Source organism: Penaeus japonicus, unplaced genomic scaffold (genome assembly GCF_977035675.1).
Source record: "Penaeus japonicus unplaced genomic scaffold, GWHDUDI00000001_assembly GWHDUDI00000041, whole genome shotgun sequence".
NCBI classification, from domain to species: domain Eukaryota; kingdom Metazoa; phylum Arthropoda; class Malacostraca; order Decapoda; family Penaeidae; genus Penaeus; species Penaeus japonicus.
In genome coordinates, this window is record NW_028234443.1 from 1,804,029 (window position 1) to 1,821,528 (window position 17,500).

Below are 17,500 nucleotides of genomic sequence, written 5' to 3' on the forward strand. Positions count from 1 at the left end.
CAGCGAAACAGCTGAGTACCCGGGCTTAGTGTGTCACAATGTAGGTTACACATATCGATCCCCGACTCGGCATAAAGGTCAGAATGGCAGGAAGTATCACAAGATTCCTTTGTGCCGACTCGACACTGTCTTGCGGCTTCTCACCATGGAATGAAAAGGATTGCACCTCGCCGTAACTTTACTGCATTACGTTAACACTTCGTTGCACACTTCAATCGATTCCTCTCGCCACTACATGGTGTCTCGCATCCGTATTTCCGTTCGTGACTGTCACGGGACTTAACCGATGCCCTTGTGTTACGTAATCCCCGCTTGTTCGGATCTCGCTAACAGATTTACGATCTCGCGGGAACCTCAACTGTACTTGCCACTTTATCCCAATTAATCGTTGATGTAGCACTGTGCTGTATCTCACCGTCATAGTATTCGTATGATCAACTAAATCCACTTTTGACTATCCTTTAGGTAATTCTGAATCAGAGTCTTGTTATTATTATAATTATTTATTGTTATTATTATTATTATTATATCGCTATTCGTCGCTAATGACCTTGTGACATGTAATATGCCAACGATCTGCTTATATATTTGTTTGTTTATTTGTTTATGTGTGTTTTAAAAAGGACCCTACCACAAGTGCTCTTTCGAATAACTCATTGCCGACTAATTAGCCCTCATCAGTACTATGTTGCAATTCATTGCTATCCCATTGCTCTCAACCTGCATCTTTGCCCCAAATCGAGCGACCTCCTTTTCTTAAAGACCATCTCAACTTCGATGTCTTTACCGAAGTCATCTAGACATCATAACACCCCATACATCGTAATCATCTGATTGTAGTAATGAAGTAGATTAAAGACAGGTATAAGCAGCCTTTTTTTATGATGTAATGACTACCTACCAGCATTATAATATCATTTATCACCTAAAATCTTTCCCCACTTGTTTCCAACTAATTAAATTTGTGTTATAAAGTCTCAGTCAATCTGTTTCCATTTTAGAAGACTAAAGTGTTTGTAAGAATAACCATTGTAACTTATGGATTAAAGTACTTGAATTTGAATTTGAATACTGAAATTAACCGGAAAATAACAACTGATTCAGCATCTGTCGGTTCCTTTATAGATACGTTCCCTGGAATCTACACGAACCCCGCCAAGGACATTATGACTTCGGCGACACTCAGGACTCCATGTCTCCCTTCCTTAACCTGCCGCTCTTCCTGGAGGAGGCCCGAAGGCAGGACCTGTTGGTGATAGTGCGCCCTGGCCCTTACATTTGCGCCGAGTGGGACTTCGGGGGACTGCCGAGGTCAGTGTTTCTTGTGGGAGGCGTGAGAGGTTGAGTGGGTGCCTCTTATTACGACCAGAAGTATTGTCTTTTAGGCCAGTGGTTCTGAACCTTCATACCTCTTATTACGACCAGAAGTACTGTCTTTAGGCCAGTGGTTCTGAACCTCCATACCTCTTATTACGACCAGAAGTACTGTCTTTAGGCCAGTGGTTCTGAACCCTCATACCTCATATTACGACCAGAAGTATTGTCTTTAGGCCAGTGGTTCTGAACCCTCATACGGTGACGCCTCCTTTAGTTGTTGGTCCTTGCCAGCTTCAACCGAAGGCTTATTTATATCTCACAAATCCCACGCAAATCGTAAACAAAATAAATAAAAATAAACCTTATTATTGACATGTTTATCGAGCAAAGAAATCTGTATTGTGTAAGTAACACTAAAAAAATAGCACATATTGTGAAATTGTTTTTGTCATATATATATATATATATATATATATATATATATATATATATATATATATATATATATACATATATATATATATTATATATATATATATATATATATATATTTATATATATGGATATATATAGATATATATATATATATATATATGTATATATAGTATATATATATATATATATATATATATATATATATATATATATATATATATATATATATATAGTATATGTATATGTATAAGTATATGTGTGTTGTGTGTGTGTGTGGTGTGTGTGTGTGTGTGTGTGTGTGTGTGTTGTATGTATATGTATATATATATATAATATATATATATATATATATATATATATATATATATATATATGTGTGTGTGTGTGTGTGTGTGGTGTGTGTGTGTGTGTGTGTGTGTGTGTGTATACATTATATATACATCTATATATATATATATATATATATATATATATATATATATGTATATATATATATATATATATATATATATATATATATGTATATATATATAATATAATATAATGTATATATGTATATATACATATATATACATATATATATATATATATATATATATGTATATACATATATAAATATATACATATATATATACATATACATATATATACATACACACACACACACACAAACACACAAAACACGTGCGTGTTAGCAAACCAGAGGCCGAACATCGACCCGCTCAAAGGCCAGCTATTGATCTGACAATCGATCTGTTTCTGCGCGTGCAGTTGGTTGCTCCGCTCGCCCCACCTGCAGGTTCGCACGAGCCACCCTGCCTTCCTTGCCGCCGCCTCCCGCTTCCTGAAGGAGACGCTGTGCAGGATACAGGACCTGACCGTCAGCCGGAAAGGCCCTCTCATCGCCCTGCAGGTTCGGATGTGTGTTTGTGTTTGTGTTTGTTTGTGTTTGTGGGTGTTTGTGTGTCTGTGTTTGTGTGTGTGTCTTTGTGTGTCTGTGTTTGTGCGTGTGTCTTTGTGTGTCTGTGTTTGTGTGTGTGTCTGTGTGTGAGTGTGTTTGTCTGTGTTTGTGTGTCTGTGTGTGTGTGTATGTGTTTGTGTGTGTCTGTGTTTGTGTGTGTTTGTTTGTGTGTGTGTGTGTTTGTTTATGTGTGTGTGTTTGAGTGTGTGTGTGTGTCTGTGTTTGTGTGTGTGTGTCTTTGTCTGTGTGTGTTTGTCTGTGTTTGTGTGTGTGTCTGTGTGTGTGTGTGTTTGTTTGTTTGTGTGTGTGTGTGTTTGTTTATGTGTGTGTGTTTGAGTGTGTGTGTGTGTCTGTGTTTGTGTGTGTGTGTCTTTGTCTGTGTGTGTGTGTGTGTCTGTGTATGTGTGTGTGTGTATACAAGAGAAAACGAGAGTAACAGAGACACGGAGAGAGAAAGAGCAAAGGAAAAAAAAGTATCATATAGAAACCCTCTGTCCCTCATCGGGCAGAAATAATAACGATGACCTTAATAATGTCTACCAGAGCGACACATGCCTATATCCATACACATTATTATTATTATTTATTTTTTTATTATTATTATTATTATTATTGTTTTTTTTTACACACTTTTTTTTTAATCAACAGGTAGAAAATGAATACGGCGCCTTTGGTTACGGCGACCTACCGAGAGACAGCAAATACTTGGACTCAATTTACGAGGTCATGAGGTCAATAATTCCCGAAGAAGAGGTCATGTACTTTACTTCTGACTCTCCTTCGTACACTGGTGACCTCGGAGCCATTAAAGGAGGTAAGGGAGGAATGGGGGAGAAGGAGGGAAAGGGGAAGGGATGTCTTTGTTTTGTTTATTTATTAGATGGAAATGTCTTTGCTTTGTTTATTTATTACATGGAAATGTCTTTGCTTTGTTTATTTATTAGATGGAAATGTCTTTGCTTTGTTTATTTATTACATGGAAATGTCTTTGCTTTATTTATTTATTACATGGAAATGTCTTTGCTTTGTTTATTTATTACATGGAAATGTCTTTGCTTTGTTTATTTATTACATGGAAATGTCTTTGCTTTGTTTATTTATTACATGGAAATGTCTTTGCTTTGTTTATTTATTACATGGAAATGTCTTTGCTTTGTTTATTTATTACATGGAAATGTCTTTGCTTTATTTATTTATTACATGGAAATGTCTTTGCTTTGTTTATTTATTACATGGAAATGTCTTTGCTTTGTTTATTTATTACATGGAAATGTCTTTGCTTTGTTTATTTATTACATGGAAATGTCTTTGCTTTGTTTATTTATTACATGGAAATGTTTTTGTTTATTTATTTATTACATGGAAATGTCTTTGCTTTGTTTATTTATTACATGGAAATGTCTTTGCTTTGTTTATTTATTACATGGAAATGTCTTTGCTTTGTTTATTTATTACATGGAAATGTCTTTGCTTTATTTATTTATTACATGGAAATGTTTTTGCTTTGTTTATTTATTACATGGAAATGTCTTTGCTTTGTTTATTTATTACATGGAAATGTCTTTGCTTTGTTTATTTATTACATGGAAATGTCTTTGCTTTGTTTATTTATTACATGGAAATGTCTTTGCTTTGTTTATTTATTACATGGAAATGGCTTTGCTTTGTTTATTTATTACATGGAAATGTTTTTGCTTTATTTATTTATTACATGGAAATGTCTTTGCTTTATTTATTTATTACATGGAAATGTTTTTGCTTTATTTATTTATTACATGGAAATGTCTTTGCTTTATTTATTTATTTATTACATGGATAAGTGGAGGAGGGGAAAGCTGGACAGGGGGTCGTGTCAAAGTAGTGACATGTGCGAAAAGAGAGAGAGAAAGATGGACAGGGAGTAGAGAGTAAGAGAGAGAGAAAAGGGAGAACGTTTGTATTAAGATGTGAGTAGATAGTGAGTGTATGATATATGTATATGTATTGTGTATATATAATATATATATATATATATCCACACCATAACATATATTATAGAGACACAGACACAGAGAGGAGGGTGAGAGACGAGATTTGAGAGAGAGAAAGACAGACCACACAGAGAGGAGTCGGAGATAGAGAGGCGCGAGGAGAGAGGAGAGTGGTGAGAGAGAAGAGACACGAGAGAGAGATATGTATAGATGTGTATATATAAATAACACACAAAACAAACCACACGCACACAGATATATGTATATATATATATATATATATATATATATATATATATATATTTATATATATATATATATATACATATACATATACACATACACATATACACATATGAGTGTGTGTATATGACAGCTCATAAGATCCCTTTGGGAACCGAGAACGGAAGGCTATTTGGAAAGTCCTTTTTATCCCCCCCCACCCCCCCACCCCGAGTCGCTACAACCCTTCTCGTAATCAAAAGCTATTCAGAGTGACTCAGAAATGTCCCTCTGTCACTTTCGACCAATCGGAGGTCTTGCACGACATGGAGAAGAGGAAGAAAGAAAGAAGAGAAAGAAGGAGAAGGAATGAGGTAAGAAGATGGAATGGGAAGAACTAGAAGAAGGAGAAGGAATGAGGTAAAAAGATGGAATGGGGAAGAACTAGAAGAAGGAGAAAAAATGAATGACGGAGGAGAAAAAGAAAAGAGAAAACAGAAAAGAAAGAAAAAAGGAGATGGAATATGGAATAGGGAAAGGAAAACGAAAAAGAGTAAGTTGTAGAAGGAAAAAAAAGAAGAAGTTGAAGAATGAAAAGAAAAAATATTATCAAGAAGGAGAAAAGGTAAAAAAAAAAAAAAAAAAAAAAAAAAAAAAAAGAAGAAGAAAAAAACAAAACAAAAAGAAGATCAAGAAGGAGAAAAGATAAAAAAAAAAAAAAAAAACGAGAAAAAAAAAAAGGAAAACACGAACACCAACTAAGAGCACGAGTGACAAGTGAGCGAGCAAGCGAGCAAACGAGCGAGCGAGTTGGCACGGCCTTTGAACTCTTGCTGTGTGGGAGGTGACTGGGACTCGTAGAGGAAACCTTATAATTAGGGATTTTGCCTTGTGTGCCGAGATGGGCGCGCTGAGGTCACTCCAGCCGCCCACGATTTACAAGTGGTAGGTTTCGATGACGTCTCACCTACCTTCCTTCCTCCCCCCCCCCCACACCACTCCCCTATTCTTCCCTATTCTTCCCCCACTCCCCTGTGTTCGTGTTTATTTATTTATTTATTTATTTATTTTATTTATTTTTTTTTTTTGCTGGAGGAGGAGGGTATGGTTTATCTAGGAGGTATGTATTGTATATATATTTTATGTCTGTGTTTGTGGGGACATACATATATATATATATATATATATATATATATATATATATATATAATCATAATATATTGTCCCCTGTGTTCGGGTGTATTTATAATTTATTTTATGTTTTATTTTCTTTTTTTTTTTTTGGAGGAGGAGGGATAGGGTAGGGTTTATCCTGGTCGGGTGTGTCTTTGTAGATATATTGTATGTCTGTGTTTGTGGGGTATATATATATATTAGATATAATATGATTATTTTATATTTCAGATTTTTTTATATTAATACGCACGCACACACACACACACACACACACACACACACACGAACATATATATATATATGTGTGTGTGTGTGTGTGTACGTGCATGTGTGTGCGTCTGTATGTCAAATACCCGAGTCCATAGCGCCACAAAGTCCGTAGAGCTACGATATAGAGAAGGACGTAATTCCCCCACTTAAGTGTCCAGGAACTGTCCCTTTCAAGTGTGACTGTTAATCGCTCTATATACAGTAATAAGATTTATTCATTTCTAAGGTTGAAATAAATGGTCCGACATTTCTTTTAATTAAGTGAGGAGAAAAGACGGCAGATCTGTTTTTTTTTTTTTTTTTTTTTTTTTTTTTTTTTTTTTTTTTTTTTTTTTAATGAATATACATATAGGAAGCTCTCGATTGCATGCAAATTTAGATCATAATAAGGACTAATACAAAGGTTATTGTTCCCTAAATTTTCAAAAAAAGTTTGCAACCGGAAGTAATTTTTTATTATATTCATAATGATCATTATTAACAACCATTGAATCTGATTGAGTTAGTTAGGTTGGAGTTGAAATGTTTTGACTAAACAGAATACCTAAGGGTGGCAGTTGAGCTTCTAGAATTTCATTATTAAACGATCAGCAAATGACCCTATAGGTTAATGAGATGCCTAAACCATTTGCTTAAAAACTATCTTAATTAATTAATTATCTTAATTGTATGCTTAAAAAAAATATCCTTTAAGCAATACAGTAATTCACCGCAATTAGTAAACACGACGAGATGATTCCAAATTTTGGTAGAGTGTTCTATATCGAATCTTAGAATATTCCTTACTGCTTGATAATTTTCCACCAAGTCTTTCGCAGAATTACACCCATGGGCGGGCCTAGGGAGGGCCTAGGGAGGGCGTAGGTCGTGGGACTTTCGAAAAAGGGAATTGATTGATGGGGGTGGGGTGGGGACAGGGGGGGGGGCAGGTGTCTCTAGCGCGTCACCGGAATTTTGACACACACACACACACACACACACACACACACACACACACACACACACTCACACTCACACTCACACTCACACTCACACTCACACACACACACACATACTGTATATATATATTTATATATGTATTTCAATCTATCTTTTGGTAATATGAATGAATCCATCAGTTATTCTGAAAGCTGTAGTACTTATGTGATTGTGTAAGTATTTCAATTATGACTATTATGCATTTAAACTGTGTTCTTCAGGTTAACTTTTTCTTCACTTGTTCATATCTGTTAACCGCCTATAGCTGCAGCCTCAGCCTCCAAATATATATATAAGTTTATATATATATATATATTTGTATATATATTATATATATATTTATATATATATAATATATATATATATATATATATAATATATATATATTTTTTTTTTTTTTTTTTTTTTTTTTTTTTTGTTTTTTCCCCCTTCGAAGGTCACTCATTCTGTTGCGATAAGTAAGTAAGGTCATCTAGTATCGAAAACACGGCTATGTTTGTTTATGTAGGTCAGCCGGGGAAACCGTTAAGTAAGTAAACTGAACCGAGGGAGTCTAACATAATCTGAAAACATATCCGCATATCTTTTCCCAGTGCTTCAGACGGCGAATACGCAGACATCGGTGTCAGAAGAGTTCAAAGAGTTGAGACAATTGCAGCCTAATCAGCCGTTGGTGGTGATGGAGTTCTGGACTGGATGGTTTGATCACTGGATGGAACCGCACAGAAACCGTTGGCCCGAGAAAGGTTTGAAATGAGTTTGAAATTTCGGTTGTTGAAACGTTTACAGTTTACAGTCAGAGAGCTGTTTGTAATTTCTGGGAAATCCTTTAATAAGGATGATTGTTATAAAAGAAAAGAGAGAGAGGGACAAAAACGCATAATATCCCTTTTCATCCACTTTCAAAATGAAAAATGTAATTGATATAAGGTAAAAATCACACTCAAAAACCGTTGCAAGAAATTTGGTCCCATTTATGATTATGAATATTCCTATTATCATCATTATAATCATTATTATTATTGCAACAATGACAACTACAGCTACTACTACTAATATTACTGATACTACACCTGCTCCTGCTCCTGCTCCTGCTATTTACTTACCTTTCACTGTTCTGTTGACTTCTAGAGTTCTCGAAAGCCCTCCAAGAAATCCTGATGGCAGGAGCGTCCTTCAACTTCTACATGTTCTGCGGAGGAACCAACTTCGGTTTCTTAGCAGGAGCGAACGTGCAGAAGGAGTGGCCTTTCTACGCGCCAGACGTCACCAGTTATGGTATTTAGTTGATGTTATTATTATTTTTTGAACTGGTGATGTGCAGCCATATACATACACGCAGGGGCTCATATACACACGCGAGCGTACGCACACGCACACGCGCATGCACACGCACACGCACATGCACACGCACACGCACACGCGCATGCACACGCACACGCACACGCACACGCACACGCACACGCACACGCACACGCACACGCACACGCACACGCACACGCACACACACACGCGCACACACACACACACACACAAACACACACACACACACACATAAACAAACAAACAAACACACAAACACAAACAAACAATAATTAACAGAATATTAAATAAAAAAGATAAGTCACACCTTATTTCCCCATTTTCTGTATCCAAAGATAACAGACAGAAAACGGTCTTTTAAGGGAAACTACAACATTTTCAGATTATGACTGCCTCTTAACGGAGAACGGAGACTATACCCCAAAGTACATGATCGCAAAACAGCTGATCAGTCTACATAGTTCTCATATGAATCTGGTTACTCCTGATCCGCCTGAACCGACGCCAATGATAGGATACGGGGATATAGTATTGAATAAGATCCTTAACCTCAACGAACTTATAGGACAGGTCTGTGATCGACAGTTTTTTATGTAATTCATCCATCATTTTCATGTATGATTACATCATTTAATTATAATTAGGGTATAATTTTTTACGGCGTACGATTTTTTTAAAAAAGACTTTATCCATGTGGGTCGGATTTAAAGCTATAATATAGCTATAATATAACTAAACTACCTACGGAAAAACAAAATATGAGCCAAAATAGCCTGGTTGAGTCCAGAAGGGGAAAAAAGTAGTCTTCAGTAGATTATTAAACTACTTCATAAATAATAAATGAATAAACTACTAAATCTTGCATTTTAAGAAACTCAAGGACCTTATGTACGTATACTAACAGTAAAAATAATGTATATTACATATCCATTATTGTAGAAACTCCCTAAACCTTGTTCTCAACCGTAAAACTTTTCCAGTGTTTATACCCCATACTACCGGAAAATTAAAAAAATAAATAAATAAATAAATAAAATAACGTAACACTTTACTTCCGGGTTACAACAAATACACTCTTGTCATTTTCGAATTCAACAGAACTAAAGGTCTTTTTAACTATACTTTCACAGTTACCACACATCAAGAGTCCGAATGTAATGGCAATGGAAGACCTCGACATTAATGACGGCAATGGGCAGTCTTATGGATACACACTGTACCGGACGCGCATTAATGTACCCAAAGAAGGAGCCACTATCACCATCAGAGGTCACGTGAGGGATCTGGCTCTCCTTCTTGTCGATTTGAAACTTGTCTCAACCTGTATCTATGAACCACGTGATCTCGACTCCTTTGGCTCATGGGTTAAAAGGTATCAAGAAAGTATCTCTTGAAGTTATTCCGGTTTAAGTCAGTCTTGGTCAGTGAATTTTAAAGGGATTTCCATCATAACCCATTTCGTAGTTGGTGTTTGCTTTTCCCCTTAAATAAATTGTTCTAATATCTTCTAGAATTAAAAGTAAGAACGAGAAGAAAAATTGTGGTTTTAGTTTTTTTTTTTATTGAGTAAAGGATTCTGTACAAATAATACATATATATCGCAATTAAGAGAATTCTTTGAGTTGGAAAAAATCATATTTTTTTCCCTTCAGGTTCAAAATCCCTTTTCCTTGTCTCTTATCCTTAGTTTGAGAACTGCAGGTATGATAAAACCCCAAAACACTCGTTCATTCACACTTAGTCTGTAACAGTTCTTTTTCCATTCCAGAAACTCCACCTTTGAACTCTCGAGCGAATATAGTGGCACGCACACGCTAGATATTTTAGTGGAGAACTTGGGTCGCGTCAACTATGGCAAACCTCACGACTTTACAGTGAAAAAGGGACTAAGCGAAGGCCCGGTGTTACTCGGGAATGAGGAGCTCCAAGACTGGCTCATCTATCCCATAGAATTCAAAAGTGAAGACGTAGAGAGGTATTTCGGATGAATAATTTACCTGTATTCTTTCCACGCTACTTTAGGTTAGCCACTCGAGCGAATCCTTTACTCCTCTACCTCCTCCTCCAGCTACTTCCTTCCGCTTTATCCTCTGCAATCTTATCCTATCATCGAAATGATAATTGGTGCAATTTGTAACTAATGATTTTTTTTTTTTTTTTTTTTTTTATAACACGTCACTTGGGTGTTTTTGTGGGTGGTAAGAAGTTTCTTGTTCCTCAGGCTGTTGGGCTGGAGATCCTATGTCAATGAAGAAATTATAGGACCGGCATTGCTTCAGGGGGAGCTGGAGGTTTTAGGTGAGCCTCAGGACACCTTCCTGGACGCATGCGGGTGGGGAAAGGGCGCCGTGTTTGTCAACGGCTTCAATCTAGGCAGGTTTTGGTCTGCTGGCCCACAAAGAACCCTGTACGTCCCTGGTCCTCTTCTTAAGGAAGGTCTGAACAAGGTAAGCTTGTAAGCAAGTCCATTGGAAATCAAAGTATGGATGTGTTTAGCGAAATACCCCGCAATATATTACACATCTTAACCCTTATGGCCGATTACAGCCCTCATTATCAGTCAAGGCCATCATATTCAGTCTTACTGATCTTACACCTTCCTCCAGGTGACTGTGTGGTCGCAGTACGGGGGCAAAGGAGTGGTCATGTCTAAGACCTGCCATGACCTAGGTCCCAACAACCCCTCGAGTGTGACCCCAGGAAGCGGCGGTCCACTCATCAACATCTGCAAAACTTTACAATAAACATTTCATCTGTAGCCTTAGGCACATTTTTCTACTTTGTGATATGGGTTCTGTCGTAGGAGAATATTAAATATCTTTAATAGAGTCTATCTAGGCAAAGCTAACAGTTTCCGTCTGGAAATAATTTCAGGACACGAGGCTACGTTACATTCCATTTTTCTTTTTCTTTTTTTTTCTTTACGTTTAATGACAGTGTTAATCTAGACAATGCAGATGATGTAAAATACAATGCTTGTAGGAACGAAGTCATACTGCGAAAATTCAACATCAGTTATTTGCCAAGATTTGCAGAAAACATGATTATATGGTAATCTTGGTATAGCTGTTGAATGTTGATACCAAACTCTATTTCTTTTGTTGAGACGAAGGTCTGCTTGAGTGCTTGGTGATTGTACCTCTAATGCAACATTGCCGAATCGTTGTTTTTCAAAGACTAAAAGTTATGAAGAGTTATGTGGACTTACAGTTTTACGTGGAATATTTTAGGATCATATCGGCTTGTGATTATTGTTTTTATTCTCTGTGGGTCATGGTGTCTGGCTTTTGCAATAGGATTTATGAAAAAAAAACTACACTACCCTGTGGATCTTTCTGCTTCATATCATTGCCAAAGCTAGTATATATAAGGCTCTTTTCTATTCTTCAGTGGCTCAAAACTAACATTTATTTTCTTAAGTTTCTCTTTCATAATGCTGTGCCAACAACCAATTCATCAAATGTTATATTTTGTAAAGTATAATAAAAATCATAATTCTAGACTTTGTGCTATTTTCTTACACTACAGAAAAAATATGGTTATCCACGATATTTGTATTTTTTCTGCTATTTCTTTTGAAAACAGATGTTATCTTTTATTGTACAACTTACGGAATGAATGAATTAGACTGTGTTTCGTAAACTCTTTCAGGTCAATATCCATCCACTTCTTTTTTTTATTAATTTTGTTCACACACACACACACACACACACATGTGTACATGTATATATATATATATATATATATATATATATATATATATATATATATATATATATATATACACAGATACATAAATACACACACACACATGTGTATATATATATATATATATATATATATATATATATATATATATATATATATATATATATATAAAGAGAGAGAGAGAAAGAAAGAGAGATAATAATAAAAACTGCTGCAAGAACTGACTACATGGAGTGTGGGCAGTGTCACAAATAATTACCAGTGTCCATGAAAACTATTTGTCCTGTGGTAACCGGATGAGGAATCTTTTAAACCCCTTTGTAATTCCAAGTGTTGGAACTTCCTGGATCCTTCCTTAGGCCAGTTTAGTTGACCTGGAATTGGTCGGCTTTCAGGAAAGGGGGAAGATCTGAAGCAAAATTCAAAGTTCAGAGATTTATATGGCAATTTCCACAGTATCTGAAGCGAACAGTGTAAAAAAAAAAAAAAAAAAAAAAAAAAAAGTCACAGCCGGTTAACAGATCATCTTAGGAATCTCTTCTAGTGAGATTTGTAGCATATATTCACAAAGACCGATTTTTTAAAGTAAAATTGATGTAAATATAACGCAATTCATTTCATCAACAATGTTTAACCTTTTGCAAGTGTTCCCACCGTCGAATATCTATAATTCAAGTACTTCATAAAAAATACACACAATAGTTTTTACAAAGATTTTTGATAAACATAAGTAAAACGGAATGAAAAGAACTTATCAAATCTCGTAGAACTGAAACCTGAAGACAAAAAGTGATTCTTTTCCCATAACCTAATTTAGTCTCGAGTTGAAAGTCCATGAACTTATTCAATCGGAAACAGAGAAAGGAACGAAAATAAAGGATAGGGATAAGGGGTATTTCATGGTAACAGATTACCAAAACAAGTGTTTTAAGCAAATTCCTATACTGAGAAAGTACCGACAACTAAAAAAATCGACGCCATTTTGACTCAACACGTGGCCAGTATATTTGTCCCGGTTTGTTGACACTCACTTGGAGTGCTCATTCTAAAGCCATTTCTTAGGCTGCTACGTTCATCCTAGTCTCTTTCGAAAGCTAAACTCTTTCACTCTAGCATAAGACAAGAAAAAGCAAGAACAAGCCAAGCAATTGGTAATAAAAGCGGGATGAACGAACATAAGTAACACAACGTCACCCCATCGGCTTACTTTTCCCTCGTTTTCCGTAGCCAACATTAACCTTGATCTCCTTTAAAAGCTAAGCTGTTGCATTTAAACAAATGTCAAGCTAAAGCAAGAATAAGCTTAGTAATCAGTATTAAAACGGCGCAGTGCGGCACAGAAAGAACAGCGCTCACTTTCATTTGAAATTCACCCTTACTTTTTTACTTCTTTCCTGTGAATTTGTTGTTGCAAATCTATAGTACTTCCTGTGAATGTTATAGAAATAAATAGAAGACAACACATAAAATGGAAATGGAATGTTTGCATAAATGTTAAGAAGGTTTATCAGTACATGCAACACTATTTAAAAGAAATTATTAATTAACTATGGTCACCCATATTTTTTTCTTTCAAGATTCGCCGGAAAGTCTTAAAACAGCTTAAAGCACCCTTTCTGTCCTATAATTGTATCTATAACCACAAAAACATCCACTTTTACACTCTATAATCAAGCATTTAAGCGAGGGAACTTAGAGAAGACATGACATATGCTGATTTTTTTTTTCTAAAGTCGAGTTAATTAGTTCATTAGTAACAATGATTGATCATATCAGAAATGGTAATAAAATCCAGAGTATGTGTTAGATTTGAAGAAAATGTGCGAATTTCTGAATAACTGAATAACTAGAAGTACATATTTCATACACTGACTAAATGCAAATATCTTAAAACAAAATACCCTAAAAAATGACCAATTTTCCATCAAATATAAAACAAAAGAACTCGTCAATATAAAAACATTCCAACCAGTGACTAAATGCAATAAACTTTGTGTCCTTTTATATTTCCCAGGATCTATTTTCCTTATAAATAAACTACCCCTAAAAATTGTCCATTTTCTATTAACGTAAACACTGGGATGGAGTTATGGAGTCCTACTTGTGATAATAAACTGTAAGAGTTTAGAGAGGATCTTGGTAGATAGGAGACTAGCATTCACCTAACCAATAAACTGAACTTGTTCTAGAGATATTAAGAATCAAGTTAGGTTAAGGCCGGACCACAAGGGAGAGAATTCAAGTTAGAAACTCTACGGATCGTTGCCCTTTTCCAACTCTTCGGTCAAAATAAGTGGACACGAATTCTAAGTTGACAGAAATGAATTGTTTTGTCTGCTCCCTTATAAAAAAGAAAGAAAGAAAAAAAATTGAGAGCAAAACAGAGAAGTATTGAGGTGTGTGTGTGTCCATTCTTGAAGATATTTATAAATTAAAAATCTGGACCAGGTATCTCACTTAATTAAAGAAGCTCCATGAGAAATCAAATATCTTTGCAATTAGAATAATAATACTTAATAATATTATTTCACATATCCAACTGCGCAAATTTAGTATAACTGGCAACGTATGTGTAATTTAAGGTTAAATTCTCAGTAAGCTTAAGACTTACGGGCTTACAATCTCTCAAAGATGTTTGTGTAACATATTTTGTCCGTTTGACTGCGCCCTTGGTTGATGTCTGCAATGGTGCCCCTTTTTCTGGGTATTGCCAAAAGCCATTAACATATATAGTGGAAATATATACCGAATTCTTAGACCAAACACTAACACTTCGGTTCTCCATAGACGAAGGTTGAGTGTAGTGAGAGAGAAGCCTATCATACATTTTTATTAATCATTTAAATAAAGTGGGAATGACAAAATTCATATAACTTGTTTCATTAGTCGGATACTGTTAAACGCTTTAACATAAAAAGGCTTTAGTCTCTATTTACATTCAGAATGATCTTAATGCTGTACTTATATTTTACTAACACTCCATAGGTTCACACAGCTATTCCACCAATGGTATTATATACGGCTGTTAAAATAATAAAACTGTTAAAATAATGCATGACTCAATCATTGCCTGATTTGTCACCTAGATAGCTGATATCACAACATCTCTATTGGTATCCTTTGACCTAGCTTGAAAGTATCATATTTGTCTCCTCTATGACCTCTCTGTAGGTGTCCTTTGACCTAGCTTGAAAGTATCATATTTGTCTCCTCTATGACCTCTCTGTAGGTGTCCTTTGACCTAGCTTGAAAGTGTCACATTTGTCTCCTCTATGACCTCTCTATAGGTGTCCTTTGACCTAGCTTGAAAGTATCATATTTGTCTCCTCTATGACCTCTCTATAGGTGTCCTTTGACCTAGCTTGAAAGTATCATATTTGTCTCCTCTATGACCTCTCTATAGGTGTCCTTTGACCTAGCTTGAAAGTGTCATATTTGTCTCCTCTATGACCTCTCTATAGGTGTCCTTTGACCTAGCTTGAAAGTATCATATTTGTCTCCTCTATGACCTTTCTATAGGTGTCCTTTGACCTAGCTTGAAAGTATCATATTTGCCTCCTCTATGACCTTTCTATAGGTGTCCTTTGACCTAGCTTGAAGGTATCATATTTTTCTCCTCTATGACCTCTCTACAGGTGTCCTTTGACCTAGATTGAAAGTGTCATATTTGTCTCCTTTACCTGCTACGAATACTGACCTTTCATGTCTTACTCGTATGTCTAATTTATCCCTCTTGCCTTGCCTCAGTGTCTTTATTCTTCGCCTGGTATTCTTACCCCCAATGTGCTAATTTTATCTCAGGTAGACCATGGGCCTATTGTCCTCCCCCCTTACACCTTCACCCCCACCCCCACACCCATCCCCACCCCTCGACCTCCTTACGATGTGCCTGTCCTTATCCAAAGCTCCCTCCTTCATCCTCAGTTCTCAGGTCTCATGAGTTAAATTAATTCGACTGATCAACAGTTTTACACTTATGGTACAGAAGACACGTTTCTGCGTCCCTCTGCCATCCCAAAAGTCAAATCAATAACTTTTTTTTTGAGAAAAGTAAAATCAAGACCTTTTTTGAGAAAAGTCAAATAAATACCCTTTTTTGAGGAAAGTCAAATCAATATTTTTTTTTTGAGAAAAGTCAAATCAATACCTTTTTTTGAGAAAAGTCAAATCAATACCTTTTTTTTAAGAAAAGTCAAATCAATACCTTTTTTTTTTGAGAAAAGTCAAATCAACACTTTTTTTTTGAGAAAAGTCAAATCAATACCTTTTTTTGAGAAAAGTCAAATCAAGACCTTTTTTTTTTGAGAAAAGTCAAATCAATACCTTTTTTTTCAGAAAAGTCAAATCAATACCTTTTTTGAGAAAAGTCAAATCAAGACCTTTTTTTTTTTTTTAGAAAAGCCAAATCAATACCTTTTTTTTTTTTTTTTATAAAAGTCAAATCAATACCTTTTTTTGAGAAAAGTCAAATCAATACCTTTTTTTGAGAAAAGTCAAATCAATACCTTTTTAGAGAAAAGTCAAATCAATACCTTTTTTTTTTTTTGAGAAAAGTCAAATCAATACCTTTTTAGAGAAAAGTCAAATCAATACCTTTTTTTTTGAGAAAAGTCAAATCAATACCTTTTTTTTTTAGAAAAGCCAAATCAATACCTTTTTTTTTTTTTTTTATAAAAGTCAAATCAATACCTTTTTTTGAGAAAAGTCAAATCAATACCTTTTTTTTTTAGAAAAGCCAAATCAATACCTTTTTTTTTTTTTTTTATAAAAGTCAAATCAATACCTTTTTTTGAGAAAAGTCAAATCAATACCTTTTTTTTGAGAAAAGTCAAATCAATACCTTTTTTTTTTTGAGAAAAGTCAAATCAACACTTTTTTTTTGAGAAAAGTCAAATCAATACCTTTTTTTTTTTGAGAAAAGTCAAATCAATACCTTTTTTCTTTTTTTTTTTTAGAAAAGTCAAATCAATACCTTTTTTTTTTTTTTTTTTAGAAAAGTCAAATCAATACCTTTTTTTTTTAGATAGGTCAAATCAATACCTTTTTTTTTTTTTTTTAGAAAAGTCAAATCAATCCTTTTTTTTTTTATTTTTTTTTAGAAAAGTCAAATCAACACTTTTTTATTGAGAAAGTCAAATCA

General features: G+C 34.9%; 1 protein-coding gene across 1 annotated transcript in view; it reads left to right on the plus strand.

The window, feature by feature from the left end:
- Positions 1-12,151, plus strand: part of LOC122258232 (beta-galactosidase-1-like protein 2) — a 22,529-nt gene extending 10,378 nt beyond the window's left edge. The window contains exons 3-12 of the mRNA XM_043024079.2: positions 1,126-1,311; positions 2,524-2,665; positions 3,362-3,527; positions 7,923-8,075; positions 8,461-8,607; positions 9,035-9,222; positions 9,783-10,024; positions 10,421-10,627; positions 10,874-11,099; positions 11,259-12,151. Coding sequence (XP_042880013.2) covers positions 1,126-1,311; positions 2,524-2,665; positions 3,362-3,527; positions 7,923-8,075; positions 8,461-8,607; positions 9,035-9,222; positions 9,783-10,024; positions 10,421-10,627; positions 10,874-11,099; positions 11,259-11,396 — 1,795 coding nt within the window. The 3' untranslated portion in view covers positions 11,397-12,151. The remainder of the gene's footprint in view (positions 1-1,125; positions 1,312-2,523; positions 2,666-3,361; positions 3,528-7,922; positions 8,076-8,460; positions 8,608-9,034; positions 9,223-9,782; positions 10,025-10,420; positions 10,628-10,873; positions 11,100-11,258) is intronic.
- The last annotated feature ends 5,349 nt before the right edge of the window (positions 12,152-17,500 follow it).